General features: G+C 41.5%; 1 protein-coding gene across 1 annotated transcript in view; it reads right to left on the bottom strand.

The window, feature by feature from the left end:
• The window catches only part of gfra4a (GDNF family receptor alpha 4a), a 185,603-nt gene that overhangs the window by 31,380 nt on the left and 126,632 nt on the right, over window positions 1–27,591 (bottom strand). The window contains exons 2-4 of the mRNA XM_075448391.1: window positions 20,580–20,861; window positions 13,567–13,647; window positions 2,797–3,136 (exon numbers count right to left, since the gene is read on the bottom strand). Of these exons, the coding sequence (XP_075304506.1) occupies window positions 2,797–3,136; window positions 13,567–13,647; window positions 20,580–20,861 (703 nt within the window). The remainder of the gene's footprint in view (window positions 1–2,796; window positions 3,137–13,566; window positions 13,648–20,579; window positions 20,862–27,591) is intronic.

Here is a 27,591-nt window from a genome sequence, read left to right as displayed (position 1 = left end):
GTGCTATAAGTGAGGGCATCCTCTGCAGGCAGCCAGTTAATGCCAGCTGACTGGTGCAGGTTTTCTGGGCCACGCAAGGGCCTTGAGATGCTCCATTCATCGGAGCAGTGGTGGAGAATAATGCCTGATCGATAGCCATGACGGATGAAGCATTTTGTCTTCCTGACATTTGAAGAGGAACTAGATTAAACGTTAGCGACCCTTTGCTGTCAGAGAGGAGGCTGGGAGGATGGGTCTAAGAGCTCCTTGTTCCTGAGAGAGACACACACCGTATGAATCTAAATGACTTCATAAGATATTGTTGATTTTCTGATTGAACATTTTGAAATCTATTAAAATTTGAATAAAATATCTGTTTTAATCAGTGTCTCACACAAACACGGATTTAATGCTGAATAACAGATAACATATCATGCATCGAGGGTCCGTTTTCGGGAAGCTACTCACTGGTCCTGATTGTATCTTGGCATTAAGTGTTTTCTGAGCATCTTGGTAAGTAAATCCAAAGTGATAATAGCTGTATATAGTAATGACTATTTCACACGACTGCTTGTTGCCTGGCTGCTTCCCTCGGAAAATGAAAGCAGAATTTAATTGAAGTAATTAAACACAGTTATGGGTATAACAACTGAATTAATTAAACACAATTGACTTTTTAAATCTAAACGAACATATCACACTAGACAGACTCATCCTCCAAGATACATAATGCATTCTCCGTCCTTAGGGAAAGTCACTGTGGAGGGCACCCACATGAACGAAGCCCTTCATGTGAACACAGCAATTTTAAGGATATAACTACATATTGTAATTAGTTAAAAAAAATAAAAAATACACAAAAGCCCAACTTTTAGCAAACTTTTAGCTCTCTGAGCTTCCCCATTTGTCCGTTAGCAGTCTTGTCATTCATTGCTGGACCAATAACTATAATTCTGTCTCCCTTCTGTATTAGTGAATTGCACAGCTTAGCAAAAGCACGTCTACCTGTTGTAACTATTGCTTACAACTGTTAGCTAAGAAGAAATGGGCCTCATGCAAGAACATTTTCATATTTTTATTCAAAATTTCTCATACTTTTTCTCCTACGAACACGCCACGTAAGATTCAACAAACGCTCTTAACATCGGAAAAAGTGTATTAAGAAAAAATGACCTGCGTAAATGATGAATGCCACTCGTGCATATTTAAGTACACATGCACGGGGATAGTAAATTTGCATTCTCCACGCCCAAAATAATACCATATAAGGCTATGCTTCCTCTCTCCTGTGCCAGGGAGTGTTCAGTGTTGAGTTATGAAAACGGCATCAAGGCACAAAAAGAACAACTTTACGGGCTCTGAGATTGAAGTTCTGCTTTCAGAGATCCAAAAAGGAAAATCTGTAATTTTTACCAGTGTCAGCAGTGGAATTACGGGACCTGCTAAAGCAAAGAAATGGGAAGTTATTACGAGTGCTGTTAATTCTGTGTCACCTGTAGTTCGTAATGTCACCGAAATAAAGAAGAAATGGTTTGATATGAAAATGGCTTTAAAAAAAAAAATGTCTCGCCATGGGCAGGCGCTCGATGACTGCAACTAAAGCCGTGCAATCAGTTGTTGCCTCATCATGATGGCACTTTTATGGGGCGGTCCATGAGGGGGGTCTTCTGGCAGATAAAAAAGATATAAATTTAGAATAAAAATACAAAAATGTAATGCACGAGGCCCATTGTCTTCACACCGTCTTGCCTAGCCAGTGGACTTTCAAGGTTTGCTGTGGTTTGCTCTGAGCGACGGCAGAAGTTAAATGCCATCACTTATTAATTAGCTCTACGATTCCTAGAAGATTTGTAATTTCAACCTTTAGGTAAAGCTTATTTTTTTGTGCAAGCTTTCTTTTACCAGGTAACATTAGATTATTTTACTTCCTATATAAACTGGTAGCTACCTTTCCTGGAAGTATATCGTAAGTTTGTTCAGGTTCTGTTCAGGTCCTACAGTGTTCTCTGCACCATAGATGATAGTTAAACTACTCATGGTTTAACTTCTGGATGACGATTCCCTGAGGCTCCATTGATTCCGATGGCTAGTTTGCATACTTAAATATGTACTTAAAAAAGGCTGTCCAGAAAAGGCACTTGCATATCCAACCAGGAATGAAGATAGACCATCACTGGAAAGCACACACCATTTCTAAACCCCAAAACACTTCCTCATTGAGGTTTTATTTTATCTTATTGGTACAAATCTGATTCCATCCTCCCTTAGTTGTGTTCCATTTAATAAATCTCATTTGAAATTTTTGGGATGTGAAACAGGCAGAAAAATCAAAGATGAAAAAGTATTGGTTAAAAACACATGACAAAACAAAAAGACCAAGGTAATTTTCTCAGAGGTTGGTACATCAAACATTATCCGATGTGTGTCCATAGCCAAAGGAAACTATTAAACAAAATAATCTGCTTCACTAACAGTGTATATAAGCTTGCTGCATTTATGTGGAAGCTTACTTTTTGTTTTAAGTGAAACCCAGGTTCTCAAAGTCAAAGACACTGGAGCTTCAAAGCAACACTTTAAAACACTTGGATTTTTCAAATCAATTAATTTTAGTTGTTTTGAATCATCTTTGTTTAGTTTTCACTATACAGTTTCTAACCACCATCTACTAACTATGATGTGCTTTGAAAAGAGTTTGAGCCTTACTGTCGTGTGCACATGGTCTATAGCATGCAAACACACCTTCTCCGACACAACCGACAGTGAGTGTAACGTGTGCTCCACACCAGGAGCATTTAGGACAGCGTTCCAAATTTTTACCTGCACACGTAGTCTGCCTTGCAGATGCGCAGCTGGGCCAGACAGTTAGGCTTTTCCTTTTCTTCATAGGAGCAAGATGGCACGATGGTCTGCCTGCGGCGCTCTGCGCAGGCCGTGTCGGTGCAGGGACAGAACAGAAGCTCATGGGTGTAGTCGGGCGGAACACGGTCAAAGAACTTCCTCAGCGCCTTGTTGCACTTTGGTCGGTTACATGGCCCCGAGCGGGCTGACGGCTGGATGCAGGCTGAGACGTACTCTGTACGAAGTTTCTGACATGTCTCATCTATGTTACACGCCTTGGCAGCATCCAGGCAGCGGTTCACTGTCGTAACCTCAGACTCTGCAAAAAATAAAAAGGAAATGAGAGGATTTTCATGCTTCTTGTGTGGTTTGAGAATATCAAATCCCAGGCAATGTTTACAAATGATTTCATGGCCGGGTAGGAGTTGGTATTGACTTGCCACTCTCACTTCTGGACTTGAATGCAGTGTTGCGTTTACAGATGAAAAAAACAGAAATGTGTGTCTTGAGTAACAAACTAAACCAAAATGATGATTATATGTAATAGGCCTCCTTGTAATGAATAGAACATGAATGGTGTTTAAATGTTGTATGAATCTGGGCACTGAATGTGTATCAGCCAAGGTCTAATGGCTGAATATTTCATTCTGCTGGGTTAATGCAGAGTGGCAGCACTGAAGGAGGGGCTCCTCCATCTCTCCAACCACACAACAAGGCCTGTTATTACTGCTCCTTCCCCTTCATCCATCTACCCATCTATCCAACAGTCCCTCCTTACATCTGAGGCTGTCCCTCACCTGACCCCCGCTCCCCTTGCCATGTGACTACCACTTTCAGTGTTGCCATCACCCCAACTCCATCTGTCTCTTTCCTATCTAGCTCTCTCTCTGTTCTCATCTATGTATTCTTACTCAAACCCTTTCCTTCTTCTCGGGCCATGCTCTTACTGACTTCCACAGTAATAAGCCTTCTTTGTGAAGGCAGTGGAAAGTCCCCTTCAAAACCATCTCCTTTTTTCCTGCATTCGTCTCCAATCTATCATCACATGTTCATGCCCTGCCCCCCCCCCACACTGTCAATACAGCCCTGATGACACAGTTCCTCTGGCAGATAGTGCCGCTCATTAGTTCCTAAAGTGCCTGTAGTTGTGTCTCCTGGTGAATTCAACTCTGACCAGGCTGTCATATAAAATAAGAATGACCTTGGAGAGCGAGTTAACAGCCCATGACAAAGCACAGGTTATTGTATTCCAGACTAAATGCTTAGAGAAGACGAGGGGGTGGACTTTGACAAATTGTATCCAGCGGCCACATTAATTGGGAAGGACAACAGCCACATATATTTTAATGTTAAATCCCGGTCATTCTGTTTTTGCTCTTCATCTCCTTCATTCTCATTTATACCCTGATACTGCAGTACAACCTCAGTGCTGGCCTGTGCCTCACATGATCCACTTCACTGATGTTGTTGATCATTTTCCATTCTTAGACCTGATTCTGTAATTCATGCATCTTCTATACCTTTAATCCTGTTCAAGGTTTGGCAGCCACAGTTCATACATTGACAATGGGTGTTATCTGGCTCAGAAGATGATGGCAAAGAAGTGCAAAAGATGCAAAAGCGATGCAATTTAAAAACCACTCTATAAAACATTCAATCTAAAAGCTGACATTTGTGAGGTTTTAAATGGTGTAAATTTGCTCCTTTTTGGCCCCCTTGTGAGTGCAGCTCATAAATAGCTTTTAGCTATTAGCTTAATGCCACCATTAGAATCTCTCTCCAAACTAAGAGTGCTCTAACCACAGTTCATAGTTGGTAAGACACCGAGTACTTACTACTCCACACAACCATACTTCAAAAAAGGGAAAAAAAAATGCAACAAAATGTCTGTATTTACTTATTTTTTTGCACAGTGACACATAAAGTTGTTTTAAATTGACTTGAAGCCTTAAAATGAAACTTGTAAGGCTGGGTTTCATTGTAATTTTATGACCTAATGTAAGAAATACAACAGAGGAGAGTTTATAAAAGTTTGTCATTTGCTTTGTTGTGAAAGACACTGATTGCTGATCAGCAGCAAGTAATATATGAAGATTTCTAACTGAAACACTGGGTTTAGTTCCAATAATGCAAATCCCTTTGGGATTTCCCCACCTTTGTATTGCTATTCACTTACCCACCATTAAAACAAATTTAGATGGTTCCATCCAGAACAGCTAACAGTAATACTCTGCTCTTAGGCTGCGGCTACACGAAAACGTTTTTCACTGTAAACGATACTTTTTCTTATCGTTTCGCTGTCACGGCCACACGGAGCCGGCGTTCCCACTACCCCAAAACGATAGTTTTTGAGAACGGGTTCCAGAGTGGGAAAGTTTGAAAACGAGGTCGTTTCGTTTCCATTATTACAGCGAAAACGTTTTTGCGTCAGTCAAACGTTGACGCTGTGAGACTTCTCTATTGTCTCACAGCGTGGCGTGACACAGTGGCGTGTGTACTGCATCGTTTCATCGTTTTCATCCGTTTTCGTCTGGACCTGAGTCTTTACAGCAGCGTTGCCGTGTGGTTGCAAGAATTTTCGTACCCGTTTTCAAAAAAAAACTTGTTTCGTTTCCGTGTAGCCGTAGCCTTAATATTTACAATTGTTTTTCTAATTTTTCTTTTTTATAGCCCCTGAGCTCTGCCAGGAGTGGGTTATTAATCAACATTAATATATATTGTCAAAGAGATGAGTGTTTGGAAGATAATGAACAAACAGATCAACTGCAAAGAAGTAGATTATGCCGTACAAGTCTTCTTTTTCCACTGGTTTGTTGTTGCAATCTACTGTCGTGTCTGTAGCCAGAATGATGGAGCACAATGCAAAAGCCTATAAAATGTGAGTATTTATTAGTCAGTAGAAAATGTCTTGATTAAATGCTCTGTTGGGAGTCTTAAGGTGGTCATATTCATATTAAAAATGTTGGAACTGTATCTTCTTTAATATAACAATAGGACAGGGCTAGAACAGCAACACTATTCAATCCTCTGCAGTTAAACATGCGTAAACTAAAGCACCTCTGTTACGGCCACTGTATCATCTGGATCTAAAGGGCTGATTTCCATACTGCTTTACCAAGCTTGTGACTGACTGGTTGCATCAGAAACCCAATGAAAACCAAACTGATGGTATATTTCCCTTCCAGCCAGGCAGCATGAAGTGGAAAATCCTCGTGAGGAAACACAATTTGTACCACTCCTACGGGCCAATGATGCATTAAAAAGCTTCTCTCTGGGTGCATAACATGTTCTGTGTTTAAACAGAAACAGTCTCTTAACACCACTGACTTGATTTTAGTTAGCCGATTAATTGGTGCAGGGTGAAGCGCTCTGTTATTAGAATACTCCTCAAAATATGCTGAGCTGTGACTCCAGTTTCCGTCTTTGAGAAGGGTCATTACTCTGTTTGAGGTAGAGATGCTATAAGGATGGAAAAACATCCATTAATCACGCTCTGTTGTTTTGGCAGTCGACTTGTCGAGACGCATGGCATGGATGTCAACTTTGACCTCCTGTGTAGTTACTGGAGGGAAATTTATGAGGAGTATAGAAATGGTCAGGCCCTGCTGTTATTCAAAGGCGCCAGACAAATGGTGTCATGTTAATATGCAGCATATGTATGAGGCCACAAAGAATAATAATAATAATAATGATCTCACTTGTTTAAATGAGATGATAGCAAGACCCATATTCTCTAACCCTAACCCTAACGCTTTTCTTAAGATTTCTTTGTGCTTTCATTCACCACCATGTTGTCAGTATTAACAGTATGTAACTTTATTCTGCACGAGTTGATTGAGGATGAATTTGTTAAGCAAATAAGCTTCAGTCTTAAGCTCAGCTAAGATTTTTACATTACAATCAAATTCTGGAGGATGCTGACAAATGGCCAAGATCTGAGGCAAATCTCAATGTGTGAATGCTTAAGGGTGTGATTTGTGAGGCACACGGACATGTCACAGTCCAAAACAGACCAAACTTTTAGCACGCTACATATTTTGGTGGAGTCAATGAGGGTGCATGTCTAAACTGAAAGTAGTAAAGACGTGGTGAGGGGACACAGTGAAGGGCAACGCAGAAGGGGAAAACTTACAAAGAAATATACAACGAAGATGACGCAGAGCATGACAAAGAACTGCAGTCTGCTTGGAAGGAGCAGAAATTAGTTAAATGTCGACAAGAACACCCATGGGTCTGTAATGTTTCCACCGTATATTGTCAGAACAGACTCAACAGAGAGAATCTGTTGAGACAAGCCCACTATTCTACTCATGATCTGGGTAAGTTAGACTAATTAAATGCCGAGCTTCTTGTATCATATTATAACGTTATAACATCAGGTAGTGTGCCTAATACAATGATCCATTCATGTACTCAAAATCATGTAGAAATCGGGTATCCTAATGTTTATGTGTGATTAAGTTCAGTGATGGAAAAAAAAGAAGCAAAGCCTGAAAGCATGTCTACTTCAAAGGGAGATTTGTCTGCAAAATTAAGGTGACAAAGTTCCCAATCAACATTTTTGTTGTAAACAGTTTCATGCAAACATTTTGTTGTTTTTGTAATGAAAACTGTAAGCAAGGACAACGTTATAGTATTATACCCACTGTGCGCTCCATGTTATATGCAAGAACACTCGAGATATGTGAGACGCTTAAAATGTTTTGGGGGCACACTTTTTGTGACAATCTGATGTTCGACATTTCGAGACACGACAATGTACACTGTTGATTTGATCAGAAATGCTTATTAAGGAGGAAAATAGTGGTTGAATGGTTAGTCTTCCAGCTGTTATTTTGGAGAGCTGAATTTGAGACTTTGAGCCTTTCTACACAATGTTTTAGACTGTCATTTTAGTTTTCTATTTCGCTCTCTCATGCAAACGCATCGGATTAAAAAATATATATATATACATTTCACTATTCATGGGTTGCAGTTACTTGTCATGTCACTGGACACTAAACTGTACGCTAGTGATATGTTGCCTTCTTACAGTTTCTAACCATGGATTGTTACATTTTGAAAATGTGGACAAATGGACTTATAATGAGTGTTCTTGTGAGACTAGTCTCTGTGGTGGGTTTGAAAACAGCTGGCAGAGATGTTTTGGGAACATTCTTGAAAATCAAAGAACCCTGCAATGAGCTGTGATGTATGAAATGCAGTAGCTCTGCTGTGGAAGAAGTAAATGTATGTCTGCTCATGCTAAAGACTGGATACATCTCTGTCTTATACAGAACACATCATTACATTCCCTGCAGTCACTGATCATTTCTTAGTACATTGCTATCATAATCATTAAAAATGATTATCACATTTGGGAAAATCAGACCCAAGGAGTAACACACCAGAATTATCACACAGATTGCGCTGCGTACAACCAAATTTGCGTCTTTTAGTTCAGATTAGTTTAAAGTTTGATGTTTCACATTGCAAAGCTTTGTTGAACAAAGCTGCCATGCCCCTGAGCTCTGTACCAATACTGTTAAGTAGGATGTGTTACTATTACATGCCTTTTAACACAAATATCTCCTGAACCGCCCTCATAGAAGTTGTTCAATCACTCCCTATTTCTCATCTTTGTTGTAAAAGCATGTAGAGTCTACTAATGCCATCTCGCATTAATTTAGGTTTGAAATCGGGAAGTTTGTACTTGACACTGATCCCTCGTTGCTATTAGGAGCTGTCAAAATGTAAAACTGCTTAATGCATTTTTAGATCATAGCATTTTTCAAATCCCGTGCTAACTATGATAAACATCCTAGTTTAACTGGTGTCTAAAGGAAAGCCTGTGAGACATCGAGCTTCCTCTCCACACATCATGTAAGCGCTATGTATCACACACAGATCTGTGCTAAATCATCTGAAAAGAAAACACATGCAGTTTATTACTATATAAACAGAGATTTTTGCTGTTTCATGACAATTTTGTTCATTTCCTCAAGTACTGCCCATTTTGTTTTATACTGAAAAAAACAGCTTTTGACCATATTTTGCGTCAATTTTTATACATAGGCTCTTGGCAGTTGGATTCCCACTCTCACCACTCAAAAAGATTGTAAAAACTGACAGCTGGAGGGGTGTCAGTCCACCTCCTTGTCACAGCTGAGGTGCTGTACCCCCATGCTCCCGGGCGCTGTGAACGGCTGCCCACCGCTCCAGAGTATGGCATCTGTCTCTATAAGTGTGTGACCCTGTGCATATGCATGTGTGTACCAACAGGTGCCAACCTGGATGGGTTAAAAAGCGGAGTACAAATTTTGTGTGTATGCTTGTATGCATGACCAATAAATCTGATCTTAATCTTAATCTTATAGAACATGCTACTTCGGTAACTGTCTCCCATTTTCTCATTGGACAGTCAGTGATATTGGTGAGTTGCAATTTTTTTATTCATGTGAAGAAAATACATGCTGTATATGTGCTACATTATCAAAGATTTTAACATGAAAGATGTAATTGCATCAATACTTGGAACCTTGGGTAAAATAAGATGTACCATAACCTTGCCAATGGCTCACTTTTACATTTAAAAAACCAGCTGACTCTGCTGCAGATATTACACAGCATCAAAGCAAGACTTCTGCATCAGTGTCAGATTAAAATGCCGACTTCGCCGACTCACAATGGCAGAGCTGAGAGTGAGCAGATCATTAGTATAGCACATCATGCACCCATCAGATGTCCCACTCTAGTGGAAAACGCAGTATATAAACCCACCATTGTTGCTTGCGAGTAAAAAACAACACTGGACTAAGGTCTCTAGAGCATCTGAAGTCGTCCGACAGACCAAAACACTCATTTGGTGAGATATCAAGGTAAATCCATGGATGCTAATATAGCTAATTAAAGCAAGAACTACAACACTCAAGATAAAGACATGGACATTGAAAACCCTTTTTAACAGCCACAACTTAGACAGAACTCAGGGAGGTCACAGATAATTACATCATTGTCATGGCCTGTGGAATTTTGGACTAGTTTGGATTAGTTATGTCTTGGGTTTTCTGGGTTTTGTCTTTATTCTGTTTTCTTGTTTGTGTTGAGTCACTGGTTTAAATCAGGTTTTATTCAGATCGTGTCAGTTAGTCTTTATTTGTCTTATAGTTACTCTCATTGTTTCTCTTTGTTATTATTGCTTTTGTTTTGTATTAGTCTTGTCTGCCTTGGTTTGGTTTAGTTTCAAGTTCCACCTCTTCTGCAACAGTTGTCTTCAGTTTCCCTGTCCTTTCATTAACTCCTTTGCCACACCTGTCACTTGTCTACCATCCTTAGCTGCTGCCTTTCACTACTCAGCTCTCCCTCAGTATTTAAGCCCCCTGTTTTCTCTTTTGTTTCATCAGTTTTAGTTTTCTGGTGTTCAGGCTTGGCCACACCTTTTATTAAAGTTCTTAATTAATCAAGTTCACTTTTCTTACACCTGCTGCCTTATCCTGTGTCTGCATTTGGCTCCTCTCATCTCCACCAACCATGACAATCATCTCTTGTCTGATTTTAAGATTTATGATCTTACAGAGAATTTAAGAGTGCCAGTGTTGGCCATCTGATACTATACATATATACAGTTAGAGATATTGGCTAAACAGTACAGTACAATTGTGTGCCTTAACAAAGTCATCAAACGTCCATCCATCATCTGCCGCTTCTCCGGGCATCGGGTCGCGGGGGCAGCAGCTTGAGCAGAGAAACTCAGACATCCCTGTCCCCGGCCACTTCCTCCAGCTGTTCTGGGGGGACCCCGAGGCGTTCCCAGGCCAGCCGAGAGACATAGTCTCTCCAACATGTCTTAGGTCTTCCCCGGGGTCTCCTCCCAGTGGGACATGCCCAGAAAACACCTCAACAGGGAGGCATCCAGGAGGCATCCTAACCAGATGCCCAAGCCACCTCATCTGACTCCTCTCGATGCGGAGGAGCAGTGGCTCTACTCCAAGCCCCTCCCGGATGACCGAGCTTCTCACCCTATCTCTAAGGGAGAGCCCAGACACCCTGCGGAGGAAGCCCATTTCGGCCGCTTGTATCCAAAATCTCGTTCTTTCGGTCACTACCCACAGCTCGTGACCATAAGTGAGGGTAGGAACGTAGATTGACCGGTAAATCGAGAGCTTCGCCTTCTGGCTCAGCTCCTTCTTGACCACGACGGGCTGGTGCAGTGCCCGCATCACTGCCAAACCGGTCCCCCTCAACGTCCTGGCTGCACCTAGAAATTCTGTCCATAAAAGTTATGAACAGAATCGCTGATAAAGGGCAGCCCTGACGGAGTCCAACCCTCAGCGGAAACACGTCCGATTTACTGCCGGCAATGCGGACCAAACTCTGACACCAGTCATACAGAGACCGAACAGCCCCTATTAAGCACTCCATACTCCTGGAATACCCCCCACAGGACACGGTCGAACGCCTTCTCCAAGTCCACAAAACACATGTAGACCGGTTGGGCGAACTCCCATGCTCCCTCCAGGATCCTGCTGAGGGTGTAGAGCTGGTCCACTGTTCCACGGCCAGGACGAAAACCACACTGCACCTCCTGAATCCGAGATTCGACTATCCAACGGATCCTCCTCTCCAGTACCCCCGAATAAACCTTTCCAGGGAGACTGAAGAGTGTGATCCCCCTGTAGTTGGAATACTCTCTCCGGTCCCCCTTTTTAAAGAGGGGGACCACCACTCTGATCTGCCAGTCCAGAGGCACTGTCCACGATGTCCACGCGATGTTGCAGAAGCATGTCAACCAAGACAGCCCTACAACATCCAGAGCCTTGAGGAACTCCAGACGGACATCATCCACCCCCGGGGCCTTGCCACCGAGGAGCTTTTTGACCACCTCAGCCCCAGAAATGGGAGGCCCCACATGCGAGCTCCCCGACTTTGCTTCCTCATCGGTAGGATTGAGGAGGTCCTCAAAGTATTCCCCCCACCGACTTACAACGTCCCCAGTCGAGGTCAGCAGAGCCCTGTCCCGACCATTCACGATGTTGATGGTGCACCGCTTCCCCCAACTGAGCCGCCGGATGGTGGTCCAGAATCTCTTCGAGGCCGTCCAGAAGTCATTCTCCATGGCCTCACCGAACTCCTCCCAAGCCCGAGTTTTTGCCTCAGCAACCGCAGAGGCTGCGTTCCGCTTGGCCTGTCGCCACCCATCCGCTGTTTCCAGAGTCCCACTGGCCAGAAAGGCCCGATAGGACTCCTTCTTCAGCTTGATGGCTTCCCTCACCGCTGGTGTCCACCAGCGGGTTCGGGGGTTGCCGCCCACGACAGGCACCGACCACCTTATGGCCACAGCTCCGGTCAGCCGCCTCAACAATGGAGGCAGGGAACATGGCCCATTTGGACTAAATATCCCCTGGGACATGGTTGAAGCTCTGCCAGAGGTGGGATTCTGCCAGACGTTCCAAGCAGGCCCTCACAATACGTTTGGGCCTGCCAGGTCTGATCTGCATCCTCCTCACCACCAGGTGGTGATCAGTTGACAGCTCCGCCCCTCTCTTCACCCGAGTGTCCAAGACATACGGCCGAAAGTCCGACGATACAACCACAAAGTCAATCATCGAACTGCGACCTAGGGTATCCTTGTGCCAAGTGCACATATGGACACCCTAATGCCTGAATATGGTGTTCGTTATGGACAGTCCATGATGAGCACAGGAGTCCAACAACAGAACACCACTCTGATTCAGATTTGGGGGGCCGTTCCTCCCACTCACACCCTTGCAGGTCTCACTGTCATTGCCCACGTGAGCATTAAGGTCCCCCAGCAGAACGAGGGAGTCTCCTGTAGAGCACTCTCCAGTGCCTCCTCCACGGACTCCAAAAAGGGTGGGTACTCTGAACTGCTGTTTGGTGCGTAAGCATTCCCCCCACCCGAATGCGGAGGGAGGCTACCCTCTCGTCCATTTTGTTTTATATTCTGTCGAATATATCTAATTTAAGGAAGCTTATCAATACCACAGCCATAGAAATAGCTTGTTTTTATTTTTTCATTTGGAGCAGAACACCTATTTGTAATAAATGTTGATTTTATATCAATCATATCAAATTAAATTCTTCTGCGTTAAAATGTATCATACTTAAACTGTGTTTTTTCTTGATACATATCGAATTGTCTTAATGGAGAGACACACACTCCTCCTTTAAGAATTGATTAATTTAAGTCTTTATTTTAGGCTTCACAGACTCTCAGTTTTAATTATTCACAGTATAAATGCTATTGGAGAAACATCAGATGACAAAACAAACAAAAAACTTGTGCAGTCTCTTTTCCAAACCTTCAAAAAGGAAAAAAAGGAGTTATTTAAGTAACCAAATCAGTTGTCTAACCATCTCTGTCTGCTTCTCTCTAACCTCTTTGTTTCTTTCTTTTTCTTCACACAAAGTCTTTCTTTGTAACCACCCATTGTTTTCTTCTTCTTCCAGATGCATTAAAATAAATAGGTAATTAGTTCATGCCTTTAGGGCAAAAAGCTGCACATACTTACCCTGTGGCTTGCCCACAAGCTCAAAGGCAAGATTGAAGCAAACTGAGGGCTGTAACTCAAATACTTCACAAACCCACCTGCATATTCACCCCTATACTCTATTAAAAATGATGCAGAACATGAATGGGTTTCACTTTGGTATGTAAGTTAGTGAGGACCACAATAGGTGATTTTGACTTTCAAATTTACTTTTATGTCTGCTTGTAAGTGTTGCTAACTTAAAGCAGTAGATAATCACCTGCAGCGATGGAGGCCAGACGAACGTAGTCCGAGCCCCTCTCCTCTGGCTCATATGGGTAGCTCTCCACCAAGCTGAGCCCTGCCAACACAGAAGAAAGACGTTAGTTTTGTTGTCATGACAACTAAAAAAAAAAAAAAGAAATTGCATACGTTGCACTTTCAGAGTCCTAAACACACACCCTTTAAACTGGCCTCATCAGGTTCATTATATTGCATAACAGTTACGCAGTTGCAAAAGAACATGAAAACAATACAAAGACTTTGTGTGTGGCCAGATTTAACTGGCAGAAATCTACTGTTCTGGCATCATATTGACACCAATAGTGCAGTGCATAACATAAACAGAGACCAAGCAGCAGAAAACAGTCTGTATAATGACTATAAAGGCAAGGCAAGGCAATTTTATTTATAGAGCACAATTCATACACAAGGCAATTCAATACAAACTGGCATCTGATTTTTGGTTTACTTATTAATTTGATAATTGCAATAAATAACACTTTTGAGAAATGTGTGCTATGTTTGCACAATGTAGAAAATAATATCAAAGAGGACAAATCATTAAACATGACTTTTTCTGTGCTTGCTGTATTCACTGCACCTTGCAAGTGGAAAGTCAAAACTAACTTGCCTTTGCTTTTATTCTGTTTTATATATAAGTTAGGAAATCTGATTTCTTCTTTGCATATAATTTGACCCCCCCCCCATGGAATTTTGAACGACTGGCTGTTGACAAACCTATCTGTGGTATCGTGTTTTACTGCCCTGAGCCAGTTCAAAACATGACTTGTGACAAGATTGTGCCTAAAGGAATAATCTGAGCCAACTGTATGTGTCTGAGCTGCAGACAAGGGAAATGTAAATATTTGCACAAAAAAATTTAATATTCTGTCAGTTTGGTGTGTGGTAGTGTAAATTTGGTTTGATGTGTGTGCTAGTGGGAGCTCTCAGGCTAGGTACTGTATGCTTGTTATTATATGGTAGTTTACTTTAAGAGTTACTAAGTGTAATTTGTATCCAAATGTACATTTTACCTGATCATGCAAAGCTGTACTAGTGATCTAAAAAAAAAAACACAACCCATTAAATAAGCAGGTGGAGTGCAGTCCCTGAAACCAGCTACTATGAATAGAATTTTAAAGACAAAGTTGAAAAAGCAGCTGTGGTACTGTAATACTGTGGTATTTTGATCAAAACATATCACAGCCATTTCGTTTAGACCTCAGAAAATTCTATCAACGCAGGGAATTGTGTCACAATATGGCTAATTAAAAGACAAAAACTACATTTTTGTTTTTTAATTTAATTAGCCAATTGTCTTTCTACTCTAAGATCTATCTTGTGTAAACCTGTGTCAAATCACATTCATAATTGAAGGTGCTAATTCCCAAATTAGTAGCCAGTTACATTAACAAAAGACATTAACATAAAGTGAAAGTGACTTAGGGGTCAGACAGTCTGGCCTAAAGTCCCTCTTCAAGCATCGATTAAACCCCTAAAAACTCAACTGTTAATCAAAATTACATATTTAGATGTTCTCCACAATCAAAAAAATACATTCATGCCTTAAAATGGCTTAGATGTAACTCTATACCCATGCCTCATTTAACATAATGGGATCTATCAATATGCAAATTAGCCTAGTCTCTATCTGCCCAGTTTGGCTGCAGCTGCTCACCATCGACTCTGCTTGAATACTTTTGACTCTTCATTTTTACCCCAGCTAAACCTTTTGCATTGTGAAATGCTCAGCCATGGTGATGACTGCTGATTTTGCTTACAATGTCCACACTCATTAAAAAAAAACACATCTTAACATGTTAAAAGATTAAAAGCTTTTAATGCATTGAAAGGTTATAAAATATTATACAACCCTAATTCCTTCCAAAATATGATGCTGTGCAAAAAGGTAATTAAAAACTGAAGGCCATGATCTGCAAATGTCATACGACCAATATTTTATTCACAATAGAACATGGACTGTGATTACGATCTAAAAAACATCACAGTCTCACTTCGGCCAAAGCCGCCCTCAGTCCAGACCTTTCACCAACTGAAGACATTCGGTGCGTCATCAAATGCAAAGTGCAAGAAAGAAGAACCAGGACTGTTGATCAGTTAGAATTCTATATCAGACAAGACTGGGACAACTTTCTTTTCCCAAAGATCCGGCAACTGGTCTCCTCAGTTCGCAGACGTTTAAAGACAGCTGTTAGAAGTGGAGGGCATGTTACACAGTTGAAAACATGGCCCTATCCCAACTTTCTTGAGATGTGTTGCTATGTTCAGTTGCAAGATGAGCTTGTGTTCTCATGAAAAGGCTCATTTATAGATTGAAGGGAGGGAGGTGTTTACTGGATATGATGAGCGTTGCAAGCCATAGGCATGTGGTGCTACAAGAATTTACTGTAGGCTAAAGCTAACCACGTAGCCATGTGTTTAACCCTAACCGTGTGTAACCGGGATAATTTGCAAGTGAGAACAAAGTGGAAGAGTGAAAGGACTGTGTAAAATGCTGTGCTGGGTGGGCTTCATGTCTCATCTGCGGCTGGTGCAGAACGTTGCACAAAGACATTTGATAGGTACCACGAACAAAAACAGTATTATTCTAGTTCAAGGAGTTCATCTTTCCTTCACTGGTTTCCCATATTGTACAGTATTATTTTCTGACTTCTTTTATTTGTTTTCAAAGCTTTACAGAGTCTGCTCTGAGTACCTTTCAGACGTCTAACTTGCTAGATTGTCTGTGTGTTTTTAAATGTTCCTTATTCAAGGTTAGTCTGTAAAGAAGATCATACCTTTGTGGTGGCAGCTTCAAGGCCTTTTTAACAGCCCCATGTCAATGAAAAGTGCACCATCTAAGGAAAGATTTAATACAACTCTAAAGACTAGTATGTTCTTTATGACTTTTAACTGCGCTCAACATACTTAGCATTTTATGTATTATGTTGTTTTCTTTTTTTTTAGAAAAGCATTTCAGAACTGTTCGGGGGGATTATGGTGTGGGCTTGTGCAAAGTGTCGGATGCAGTGGTGTAAAGCAAGCCGCCACTGGACTCTAGAGCAGAGGAGACGTGTTCTCTGGAGTGATGAATCACACTTCTCTATCTGGCAATCGGAAGGACGAGTCTGGGTTTGGTGGTTGCCAGGAGAACGGTACTTGTCTGACTGCATTGTGCCAAGTGTAAAGTTTGGTGGAGGGGGGATTATGGTGTGGACTTTTTTTTTCAGGAGCTGGGCTTGGCCCCTTAGTTCCAGTGAAAGGAACTCTGAGTGCTTCAGCATACCGAGAGATTTTGGACAAATGAGCTTCTTGAAGAATAGTAAAAAAAAATCCCATAAACACACCTTGTGGAAAGCTTGCCCAGTAGAGTTGAAGCTGTTAAAGCTGCAAAGGGTGGACAGACGTCATTTTAAACCTTATGGATTAAGAATGGGATGTCACTTAAATTCACATGCGTATAAAGACAGATGAAGGATTACTTTCGGCAATATAGTGTATGTCTTTTAAATAATTTTGACTCGACTATCACACTCTTGTCTTGCATGGAATACATGAAGCTTAAACGTCATTCTGTTACAAGCATATGGAGATGTTAAATGTCTTTGCGATGATGTATTGAGACTTAAGCTGTGTCTCTTTAGGGAACTGAGTGAGGAAAATATAGTAAGTGTACAATTTTGGAGACTTTAGTGTAAACTGAAATATTTTGCACGGTGGCCCAACATGTTTAGCTATTGGTTCAAACTTTTTGTATTGGACCCTCAGTCATGAGACTGGGTTGATGAAAGCCAAGTTTTTTTGTGGAAGAAGATAAGGACGATGGAGCAATATTGTGTTCTGCAAGCAGTTTTTACAGTTCAGGTTCTACTTCAAAATTAAACAACAACCACAATGACATCTACTTCCCCAGCCATCTGTAAACAGATATAACAGCTAACCAGAAACTGAACTTATTGATGAGGAATCTAAACAAACTTTTCACATAAATGAACTGTAGTTCATAACATAAAAGACATTAATGGAGAGGTATATGACCCCAGAAAACATGACCATCAGAGCTCTTATTCCTCTCATCACCCAAATTACAATTGTTCAAACGTAAGAGTCATCTCAGATCAGTTTGGAATGCACAAAATTACTGTAAAAACTTTTTGTAAAATTTTCCACAATCCTTAACTCTGTCAAACAATCTAAAAGCAGTTTTGTTTGCTGCCACCATGTTTCCTACCTTAGGAAACTCCTCATGTAACCATACCCCCATGTGGTTTGAGCAGAAGTAGCATATTTGTGTTGACCAGAAAGAAAAGATCAGATTAAGTTCATGATTGCATGTTGACAATTTATAGAATCAAATTTTCAAAGACTGTACAGCACCCTTCTTAATCTGATTAAAAATGTTAGTGAGCCATATCAGATTAGTCTATTGTGATCAAGGTTTTTACACAAGACACTGTTTTTCTGATTGGACACTAAATCTGATTATTAATGGTTTATGTATACAAAGCTTGGGAGATGCTTTTTTTTAACAAGATCCAGTGCGCCAAGATATGAATGCACTGACGAGAGCTCCGTGTCGACTCAGTGACTTTTTGTGTTTTAGTGTCTTATTTATTTGTCTTTTTGCACAGATTGTCCTATAAGTCATACAATATGATAAGCTCTCCTTACTGAGACTAAGATCATCAGCCAGTGCGGACTTTAAGCCGAGTTTTAACATTGTCGACGGCGAAGGAGTATTCCCCTGGGCCCTTTGTTTACTTCCGCGGGGGCAGATAAAGAAGCGAGGGAAGCACCCCGGGGTCCTGTGCAGAAACAGAGAGCGGAAGAACAGACCTCCCCTGCCCAGCATCCTGCTGGCTAATGCACAGTCCTTGGACAACAAACTGGACGAGTTACGTGCATGGATCAAACACCAACTGGACATAAGGAACTGCTGTGTGCTAACGTCACAGAGGCGTGGCTGGAGCCTCAAGTTCCCGACTGTGCAGAAACTCCGGAGGGCTTCACTATCTACCGCCAGGACAGAACAGAGGACTCAGACAAGGTAAGAGGAGGGGGTGTGTGCTTTATGGTTAACTCCTTGTGGGCCACTGATGTCACTGTGCTGGAAACACAATGCTCCCCGGTCCTGGAGCTGCTGACCATTAAAGCCTCCGGGAATTCAGCTCAGTCCTCCTCACAGCTGTTTACATCCCACCACAGGCTGATAACATAGGCACAACTCTAGGATGAGCTGTATAGGACTGTGAATGGACTGGAGAACACGCACCCGGAGGCTGCAACTATTGTTTTGGGAAACTTCAACAGAGGAAACATGAAGAAAGTTCTCCCAAAATACATCCAACACATCTCTTTTCACACCAGGGGGGAGCAGACCCTGGATCACTCAGTGGGGTTACATGGCACTGAAAGGATCGGATTATTGGCTAAATTACAAAAAGACTGAGTTGCTCTTTATTTGAGCAAGGGTAGTTATCCTTTGGACATATGGCGGTGAATGAATCGAATCATAGCATGTACAAAGCATGTACCAGTGCTTCACAGGGCTGTGTGCTTAGCCCTCTTCTGTACTCCCTGTTCACTCACGACTGTGCTGCCAGGCACAGCTCAAATGTCATCCCCAAGTTCGCTGACGACACAACCATCTTGGGCCTCATCACCAACAACGATGAGAGGAGGTGAAGTCACTGCACAGCTGGTGCCAGGCCAATAACCTCAACGTCAGCAAAACCAAAGAGATGATTGTGTACTTTAGGAGGCAGCGGAGGAGCATACACCTCCCCATCTACATCGGAGACGCTGAGGTGGAAAGGGTCAGCAGCTTCAAGTTCCTTGGTGTGCACATCTCTGAGGACTTCAAGTGGTCACGCCAAACCGACATGGTGACCAAGAAGGCTCGCCAGCGGCTCTTCTTCCTTCGGAGGCTGAAGAAATTTGGTATGAACTCAACCTTCCTCACCAACTTCTACAGGTGCACCATCGAGAGCCTGCTGACGAGCGGCATCACGGTCTGGTACGAGAACTGTTCTGCCCACACCCGGAAATCATTACAGAGAGTGGTGGAGACGGCTGAGTACATCACCGGCAACAGACTCCCCACCATTCAGGACATCTTCCACCGTTGGTGTCCGAGGAAGACGCACAACATCCTCAAGGACCACAGCCATTTCGCTGTTACAGTCGGGCAGACGGTACAGGAGCCTGACTACACGCACAACAAGACTCAAGGACAGTTTCTTCCACCGAGCCATCAGGCTCATCAACAAATAGAATTGTATTTGTATTGTATTTCGAAACTTGCACATTCTTCTATTTTGCACATTCTATTATTGTTTTACTCAATATTAATATCCCTCTTTTTTTTCAAACTATTATCATTTCTTATTGATTGCACTGTTGAGTCGCACGTTGGTCTCATCCAACACATTTCATTGCATTGTTGACCCTGTGTTTTCATGCATATGACAAATAAACTTGAAACTTGAAACTAACACAATTCTACAGCTGGTTTAATCCATTTGTAACCCACCCCTAAAAGAAAAAAAGGCATTAAAAACAAATCTAGTATTTCATGAATCTCAGTTACGAAATGTTTAGACTGCACATGTAATATGCATCACAGATTGTTTGGACATCATGCCACCTTAGTATGATCGCTGATGTAAAGCTGAGGGAGCTGTTTTATCTCCCCACTCTCCATGTCATGTCTTACATTCACGTTTGACGTTATGGGGGTTGGTGTTGAACAAGAGAATGAAAGAGAAAGATGTCTGAATTAAGCACAAAAACGATCAAATAGAAGGAGTGTAGGTGGAATAAAAGTTTTTACCTGATTTTGACACAATAATCACTCTTTACATTATAAGCTGGAATCTGTTGAGCTGTGTGGAGGTGGAAGCCGAATTCATGTGTCATGGGCAGCATACACTTGATAATCCCCAAAACATAGTGTACCTGGGCCCAGCCACCCCACAACCACCGGCTTCTGTGAGCAAATGCCAGTCTTACCGTGCAGCACAGACTGTTGAAGACTCCAGTAGATACTCAGGCAGTTCTTCTCCTTCTTCATCCCCCTTTTACATTGACAGCCATGCAAGGGGGTGGACAGAAGCGCTGTCATGGCGTTCTCACACTGGTTCCGTGCCCCAGGCCCCAGTTTGACGCTGCCATCTCCTGCCACACACTGCCTGAGGGTGCGCAGTCGAGGGCTGCAGGTGTCGTCACTGGAGCAGGTGTCTCCGGCACGCAGACAGTCACTCCCGCCTGCACAGAGAACCATGTGTGGGACTCCTGGAAGATAAGACAGAGTAGTTGAAAGAAGACCTAAACAAAGGGAGTTCGGAAAGAAATATCTCTTCCAAAAAAACTGAGTGGAGGACAACTATTTTAAAAAAATGCAAAAATAAAATTGACTAAAAACCAAGCCATGGAAATCCAAATAAAGAAGTTTAAAATTAAAACAAAGTAAGAAAAAAAGACGACACATATTAATTATTTTTTTATTTAATGAAAATGAAAATGTGGGAGTGTGATTAGTGTTTTTTTGGCAGGAGTGAAAATTAGTCATTAAGTAGTCATTTTTGCATGTCTTTTGTTTTGGTGGTTTTAGATCCATTTCAAAAATGAACTGAATTGTGAAGTTAGTGGATTCTTCCTATACATCCATAAAAAAAAAACCTTGACCTTTTATTGATGTTGTTAAAGCAGAATAACTGTATCTAATAACCGATTGCATAATAACATTGCTTGCGTATAGTGATTTTTAATAGACAGTGATGCATCTCACCGCTGCTATACGTGCTATATTATTCATGAATTCATAAAGTTGTCACATGAAATACATCTGGCCCCTATGAGGGGGTTTGCACCTCACCAATACATCCTGACATGCTCAAAATTACATTGAAATGTTTCAGCTCCAGTCAAAACAAAGCGTCACATTTGTTACAGACTGGCCTACAAGGGGGCAGCATCATTTGTGAGGAAAAACTAATTTACCATTTTTATTTCATGTGGCAGTAATCGCATGCAAGCTGTATTCCCAGAATGCTTGTCTATTCTCAGTGGCCAAAGAAATACTATTCTAAACAATGATGTAGTACTTTTTTAATCTATCCATGGGCAGTATCTACCTTGGGATAACACACACACACAAAGTAAAAGTGATGTTCTCTTGCTCACCTGTGTTAAGGTGTTAAATTTACTAAAAATAATCATACTTTTATTCATTATTATTGTAAGATTTAACTATACAAAGATTTAGATTTTGCTTTAACCATAAATTAATTTATGAACACACACTATTCTTTAATCTATAAAAATCTCCATTTACATAATCTATAAATCTGATGGAAAATAGATTGTCGTGTTGCATGGAGCAAGCAACGAGCAACAAATATTGCACTACACAGACCCAGTGTGTCAGCCATTTTGTAGTGCTGTTTGAAAATTTCAACTGACACTTTTCATTCACTATATAGCACACTACAAACTTGTCATGTGTTAGCCTATATAATGTGTGTAGTGTTCAAAATCTGGATGCAACATAAGCATTGTTGTCAACTATTTCTAATGTATTGTTGCTGAAGTCTACTAAAAAAGTCACTAAATGACTCAAGATGGTGTCATATGCTAATCAGTTTATTCATGATGTTATCATGTTACATTTGCTGTCTGTTACCACAGATTCTCTCTTACGTATAGCTCCATAGGACTCCATTCATTCTGGTTTCCAAAAATTGAGCGCCCCATGTGGAAAGAGGGTGGAACTGCAACCAAAATCGCCTTGTTGGAAACCGGAAATGCACCGTGAGTTGCGAATCTGTGCTAAAGCTTGCTAGTGCCAACATTTGTAGCTCGTGTTTGAAATTTATTTACACATTGAGAAAGACTGGAAACTTAAGTTGTTCAGTCTAAACAGTAAACCAGTTCGGGGGAAGTGGTTTGCAGCTCACTTTAAAAATATTTTACATCTGAGCTAAAACTTGGCAAAATACCGTGGCTTAGTTATTATGTTTTGACATATTTAATTACATTTGGTTGGTAATAAACATTATTTTATAGTTACAGCTGCAGTTAATGCTTGAGTGAGTGGATACAGTACAATAATTGAAATAATAAAACATAATAAAGTTTTATGTAAATTTTGTGGAAAGAGATGTGAATAACATGTTTTTAACACAGCAACCTTGTGTTGTCCATCACCTCAGATTCGGTGTATTGCCAAAAGTATTCCTTCATCTGCCTTTACACACATGTGAACTTAAAGCTGCAGTCTGCAGGATTTGTTGTTGTCATACGTAAAGTCCTACTTTTTGGCATTTTAAGAGTTTACATGATCTATCAGAACGCTTGAAGTTGAAAACGGTGACCTCCGTAGTCGCAAAATGCAAGAAATGCTTATTTTTTAACCGAAAAATAAAAAGTTATTCAACTTCCTGTCCCGCCCCATCAAAACACATGAGAACTCGTGCACGTAGACGTGCACGCCAGATGCGCTTACACGACTCCTCATTCATCAACTCACCTGTCATTTGCGATCATGGAAGACACAGTAAGTAGACTAGCCCGTAATGAAGTTCAATAGTCTAGATAAATGAGCGTGGGGACGAGCCTACCTTGTATCGCGCGTGCACACTTGGTGATTGACAGGCAGCAGAGCCCAGCTCGTAACCTGATTGGTTACCGGTCCGGTCTGCAATTTTGTAAACAAACCTGCTGGCTTTGGAGGGACCTAGCGGGACAAATAGGGGACCTAGAGAACTATTTTTTTTTTGTATTGGGGTATTTAATGTACTACTTTCAGAATCCCCGGACAGTTCCCGGCATTATGCTTGAAAAAGAGTTGCAGACTTCAGCTTTAAGTGACATCCCATTCTTGATCCATAGTGTTTAATATGATGTCAGCCCACCCTTTGCAGCTATAACAGCTTCAACTCTTTTGGACAAGCTTTCCACAAGGTGTTTATGAGAGTTTTTGACCATTCTTCAATAAGCTCATTTGTGAAGTCAGACACTGATGTTGGACAGAAGGCATGGCTCACAGTCTCTGCTCTAATTCATCCCAAAGGTGTTCTATCGGGTTGAGGTCAGGACTCTGTGCAGGCCGGTCAAGTTCTACCACACCAAACTGGCTCATCCATGTCTTTATGGACCTTGCTTTGTGCATTGGTACGCAGTCATGTTGGAATAGGAAGAGGCCATCCCCAAACTGTTTCAACAAAGTTGGAAGCATGAAATTGTCCAAAATCTCTTGGTATGCTTAGTTCCTTTCACTGGAACTAAGGAGCTAAGCCCAGGTCCTGAAAAACAAGCCCACACCATAATCCCCCCTCCACCAAACCTTACACTTGGCACAATGCAGTCAGTATGGCTTGGATGCAGCTGCTCGGCCATGGAAACCCATTCCATGAAGCTCTCTACGCACTGTTCTTGAGCTAATCTGAAGGCCACATGAAGTTTGAAGCTCTGCAGAGATTGACTGCAGAAAGTTGGCAACCTCTGCGCATTATGCGCCTCAGATACGCTGACCCCGCTCTGTCATTTTACGGGGCCGACCACTTCGTGGCTGAGTTGGAAATTTCACAACCGGACTTGCACAGATGGCATCCTATCACGGTACCACGCTGGAATTCACTTAGCTCCTGAGAGCGATCCATTCTTTCACCAATGTTTGTAGAAGCAGTCTGCATGCCTTGGTGCTGGAATTTATACACTTGTTGCCATGAAGGTGATTGGAACACCTGAATTTAATTATTTGGATGGGTTAGTGAATACTTTTGGCAATATAGTGTATCTTGCGCTGCTTGTGCATACAGTTAGTGTAAAATGAATAAATAGTGAGTGAGTGAGAGAATACATTATGTAGGAAGGGGCTGGATAATTCCGACACAGTGCCAACAACCAAGCTGAAGAGTTTCTTGAATATCAAACATCTTCCCAATGTCTAAGAGTGACCTCTAGTGTAATAGAATGATGTGCAACACAACATAGTTTTGTTTGAGGGAACATGCAGCTATAAAAACGTAGGGTCTTGGGGTTTGACACCTCAATAAAAAGAAAAAAAGAATATAGTAAAAAAGACCAGAATGATGGGAAAATATACATGGTGAATGGCTGGTTCAGCTGTATTAAGGGTAGCACCATTTGCTGCTTAATTAGTATTTCAGACAGAATTTAAAGACTGTTCAAAGTAATGGATATTAGTTTACAAAAGAGACAAGAACTGGTTAGCCACTGCTTGACAAAATCTCAGAAATCATGTCCAAAACATTCATGTGTCACTGACAACTAGATGAGGCTTCTTGTGTGGCAAGCTGGTTCTCAAATTAAATATTAATCATGTTTGATTCAATCACAGCTTAATCAAGTGATAAGGGGTGAAAGTATCATCCCGACGGAGGCAGAGGCTTGGTACTTCCTCATCAGCAGGCTCATAAAACTGTCAGAACTCTTCACTTGGATCAACTTATAACTCTCCTTTGAGAGGATGTGAATATATAGATCAGGTAAATCCCATAACAGCACAACATAAGTAAATCCGGTCTACATCCTTAGCTGATGCCTGCTGTGCTGTGTGTAAAAAAAAACAAACAAAAAAAATGAGTTAACTGCCCAGCAGTAGGCTTCTCAACCTTTTCAAGGAGTCAGCTAATCTAGTGTTGGGCTGTCAATAAAAGTCTAGACAGACAGTGAGGCCAGAGGTTTGTGAGGGTTTCGGATGCTTGTGGATGCTATTGAGAGAACGCTTTTGACACTCATGTGAAAAGCCCATCTTCAGGGAGGTCTTGACAGGCAGCACTTATTATGCCCCCGCGCCTCCTCCTCACCACCACCAGTGAAAAAAATTCCACCTTCAACAACTCATTTATTCCACTCCAGACTTTATAACTCTGCTTTATTTGATGTAAAAAAGCAAACAGAGGCGGAAAAAAAGAGCAGACTGAGAAAATGTTTAGTTCTGATGCAAATCAGCTCCACTCCAGTTTTCTTGGCTTAAGAGATGGTACCTTTTAAAAAAAACAGCAACAAACGAATTGGCCTTATGTCAAGATACAACTCTAGATGCAGATTTGTATTGCATATGTTTTCATCCCTGTTGTAGCTTTTTTCACTTGATTATTTTCTCTTATCCAAGTATGGTGAACTGCAGGTGGGAACAGATATGTGGGTGGTGTGTATGTGGGTGTTCTGATGTGGAAGGTGGAGCAGAGAGGCACCATAAAGCAGGATTTGGCTTCACTCATTTTCAAGGGAAATACATGACCCCTCTGAGAAGTGCCAGTGCAAATCACATTAAATTGCAACTAATCCAGTGTGGAAAGAGGTTTGATATTTGTCTGAGAAATTAAGCAGCACTTCAGATTGCAAGAGATAACTGTTTGCCCAGAAATGGAGCTGTGACGCACTGGCAGTTCAAAGACAGACAGTCAAAACCAATTAGGAGAAATCACTTGCCTTGTCATTCAAATTTGTTCCATCCAATATGCCTTCCTGTTTATCCTACAGCGGTAGATAATCTGGTTTTAGCTCCCTCTCCCTCTGCATTTTTTCTTTTACACACTATCACCATATCCTTTTCTAATCTATCTATCTATCTATCTATCTATCTATCTATCTATCTATCTATCTATCTATATATATATATATATATATATATATATATATAATATTCCAGTTCACATCAGCAATTTAAGTCATTGCTTAATGGCAAAAGCACAAAATATTCTCTTTTGTCCATGTCCTCTTTGTTCTCTACAAGCATGAGTAAAGATGATGCCACAAATTCCCTCGTCTCATTGGGTGACTCCTCACATCTTGCCTAAACACATGTACAGGACAGCCACTGGACATCAGTCACTGCCATCATCTGCTGTAACGCAGAGTGTCCTTTTAAAATCTTCAAGCTCCGATACAAGGCACCATCCATCCATCCATCTTGTATACCCACCTATTTTCTAAAAGTGCCTCACCCGATCAGGGTTGTAGAGGTCCGTCACAGAGCCAAATTCATTCATACAATACCGATTTTAGACTGATATGTATGTGTGCATACCTGCTTGTAAAGCAACAGAAAGAGTTCATGATATAATGGTGAAAAAACAGGGAGGAAAAAGTTGATATTGTTGACGAAATGTCTATATCCTGGAAAACTGTGTCAGCTGCACTGCATTTTTTGAATGTTTGTTTCTTTTTTGGGATTAGTTTTTTCATAATTTATTGAAGAGCTTGGATTGACAAATTGCCAAGGTGTGGGGCTTAAGCAAAAATGTAGTTGTTTGAATAATTGAAAAATTGGACCGGATCAGGTTGCTCGCAGTCGGATTAAAGGTAGGGTAGGAGATCCTGGATTTTGAGTCCAGCAAAGCTGCATTTTGAAAATACACAGGTAAAAAGTCCCAACCCTTTTCTTCACTTTCCCCCCGAAGGCACGCCTCTAGAGTACATGAACGCGCACGAGCACGAAGGTGCACGAGCGCTGTTCTGACAGCAAGCATCGATCATTGCCGTATTTAGTATTTAGTATATGCTAACTATACGTTTAATAATGCTAGGTGCTAGCCACGTTGGCTCTAGTTTAGCTTCCTGCCAAGCTTCTGGACGCGTAATTCGTTCACGGAGCAGGGTACGCGCACAGGGGGAAGGAGGGGGAAGGAGGGGGAGGGAGGAGCAGATTGCAGTTTGATAGACTGCATCAGAATCCAATCATTTTTAACGGTCCGTTCAGTATGATTGGATAGGGTTTTTCCTAGATTGTATGTTCTAGAGGCCACTAAAACTTTTCATATTTGTGTCAAAACTTTTAATTAATTGGTTGCAATGGGGGTGTGAAGAGTATTTCAAGCAATATGTAAAAAAATGTTCCAGAAACAGATCCCCTACCCCACCTTTAAGACCCCGAGATAACTTGGTTGAAAGTCACACTAAACCTGCTTGTAGATGCTGAAGCATGTGGTGAATTGGACTTTGCGTTCTGCAAATGCTCGAGATTTTTTTCCCGGGGTCATGACCCGGAAGTCGA

Source organism: Odontesthes bonariensis, chromosome 17 (genome assembly GCF_027942865.1).
Source record: "Odontesthes bonariensis isolate fOdoBon6 chromosome 17, fOdoBon6.hap1, whole genome shotgun sequence".
NCBI lineage: Eukaryota > Metazoa > Chordata > Actinopteri > Atheriniformes > Atherinopsidae > Odontesthes > Odontesthes bonariensis.
This window is presented reverse-complemented; position numbering and strand designations above follow the sequence as displayed.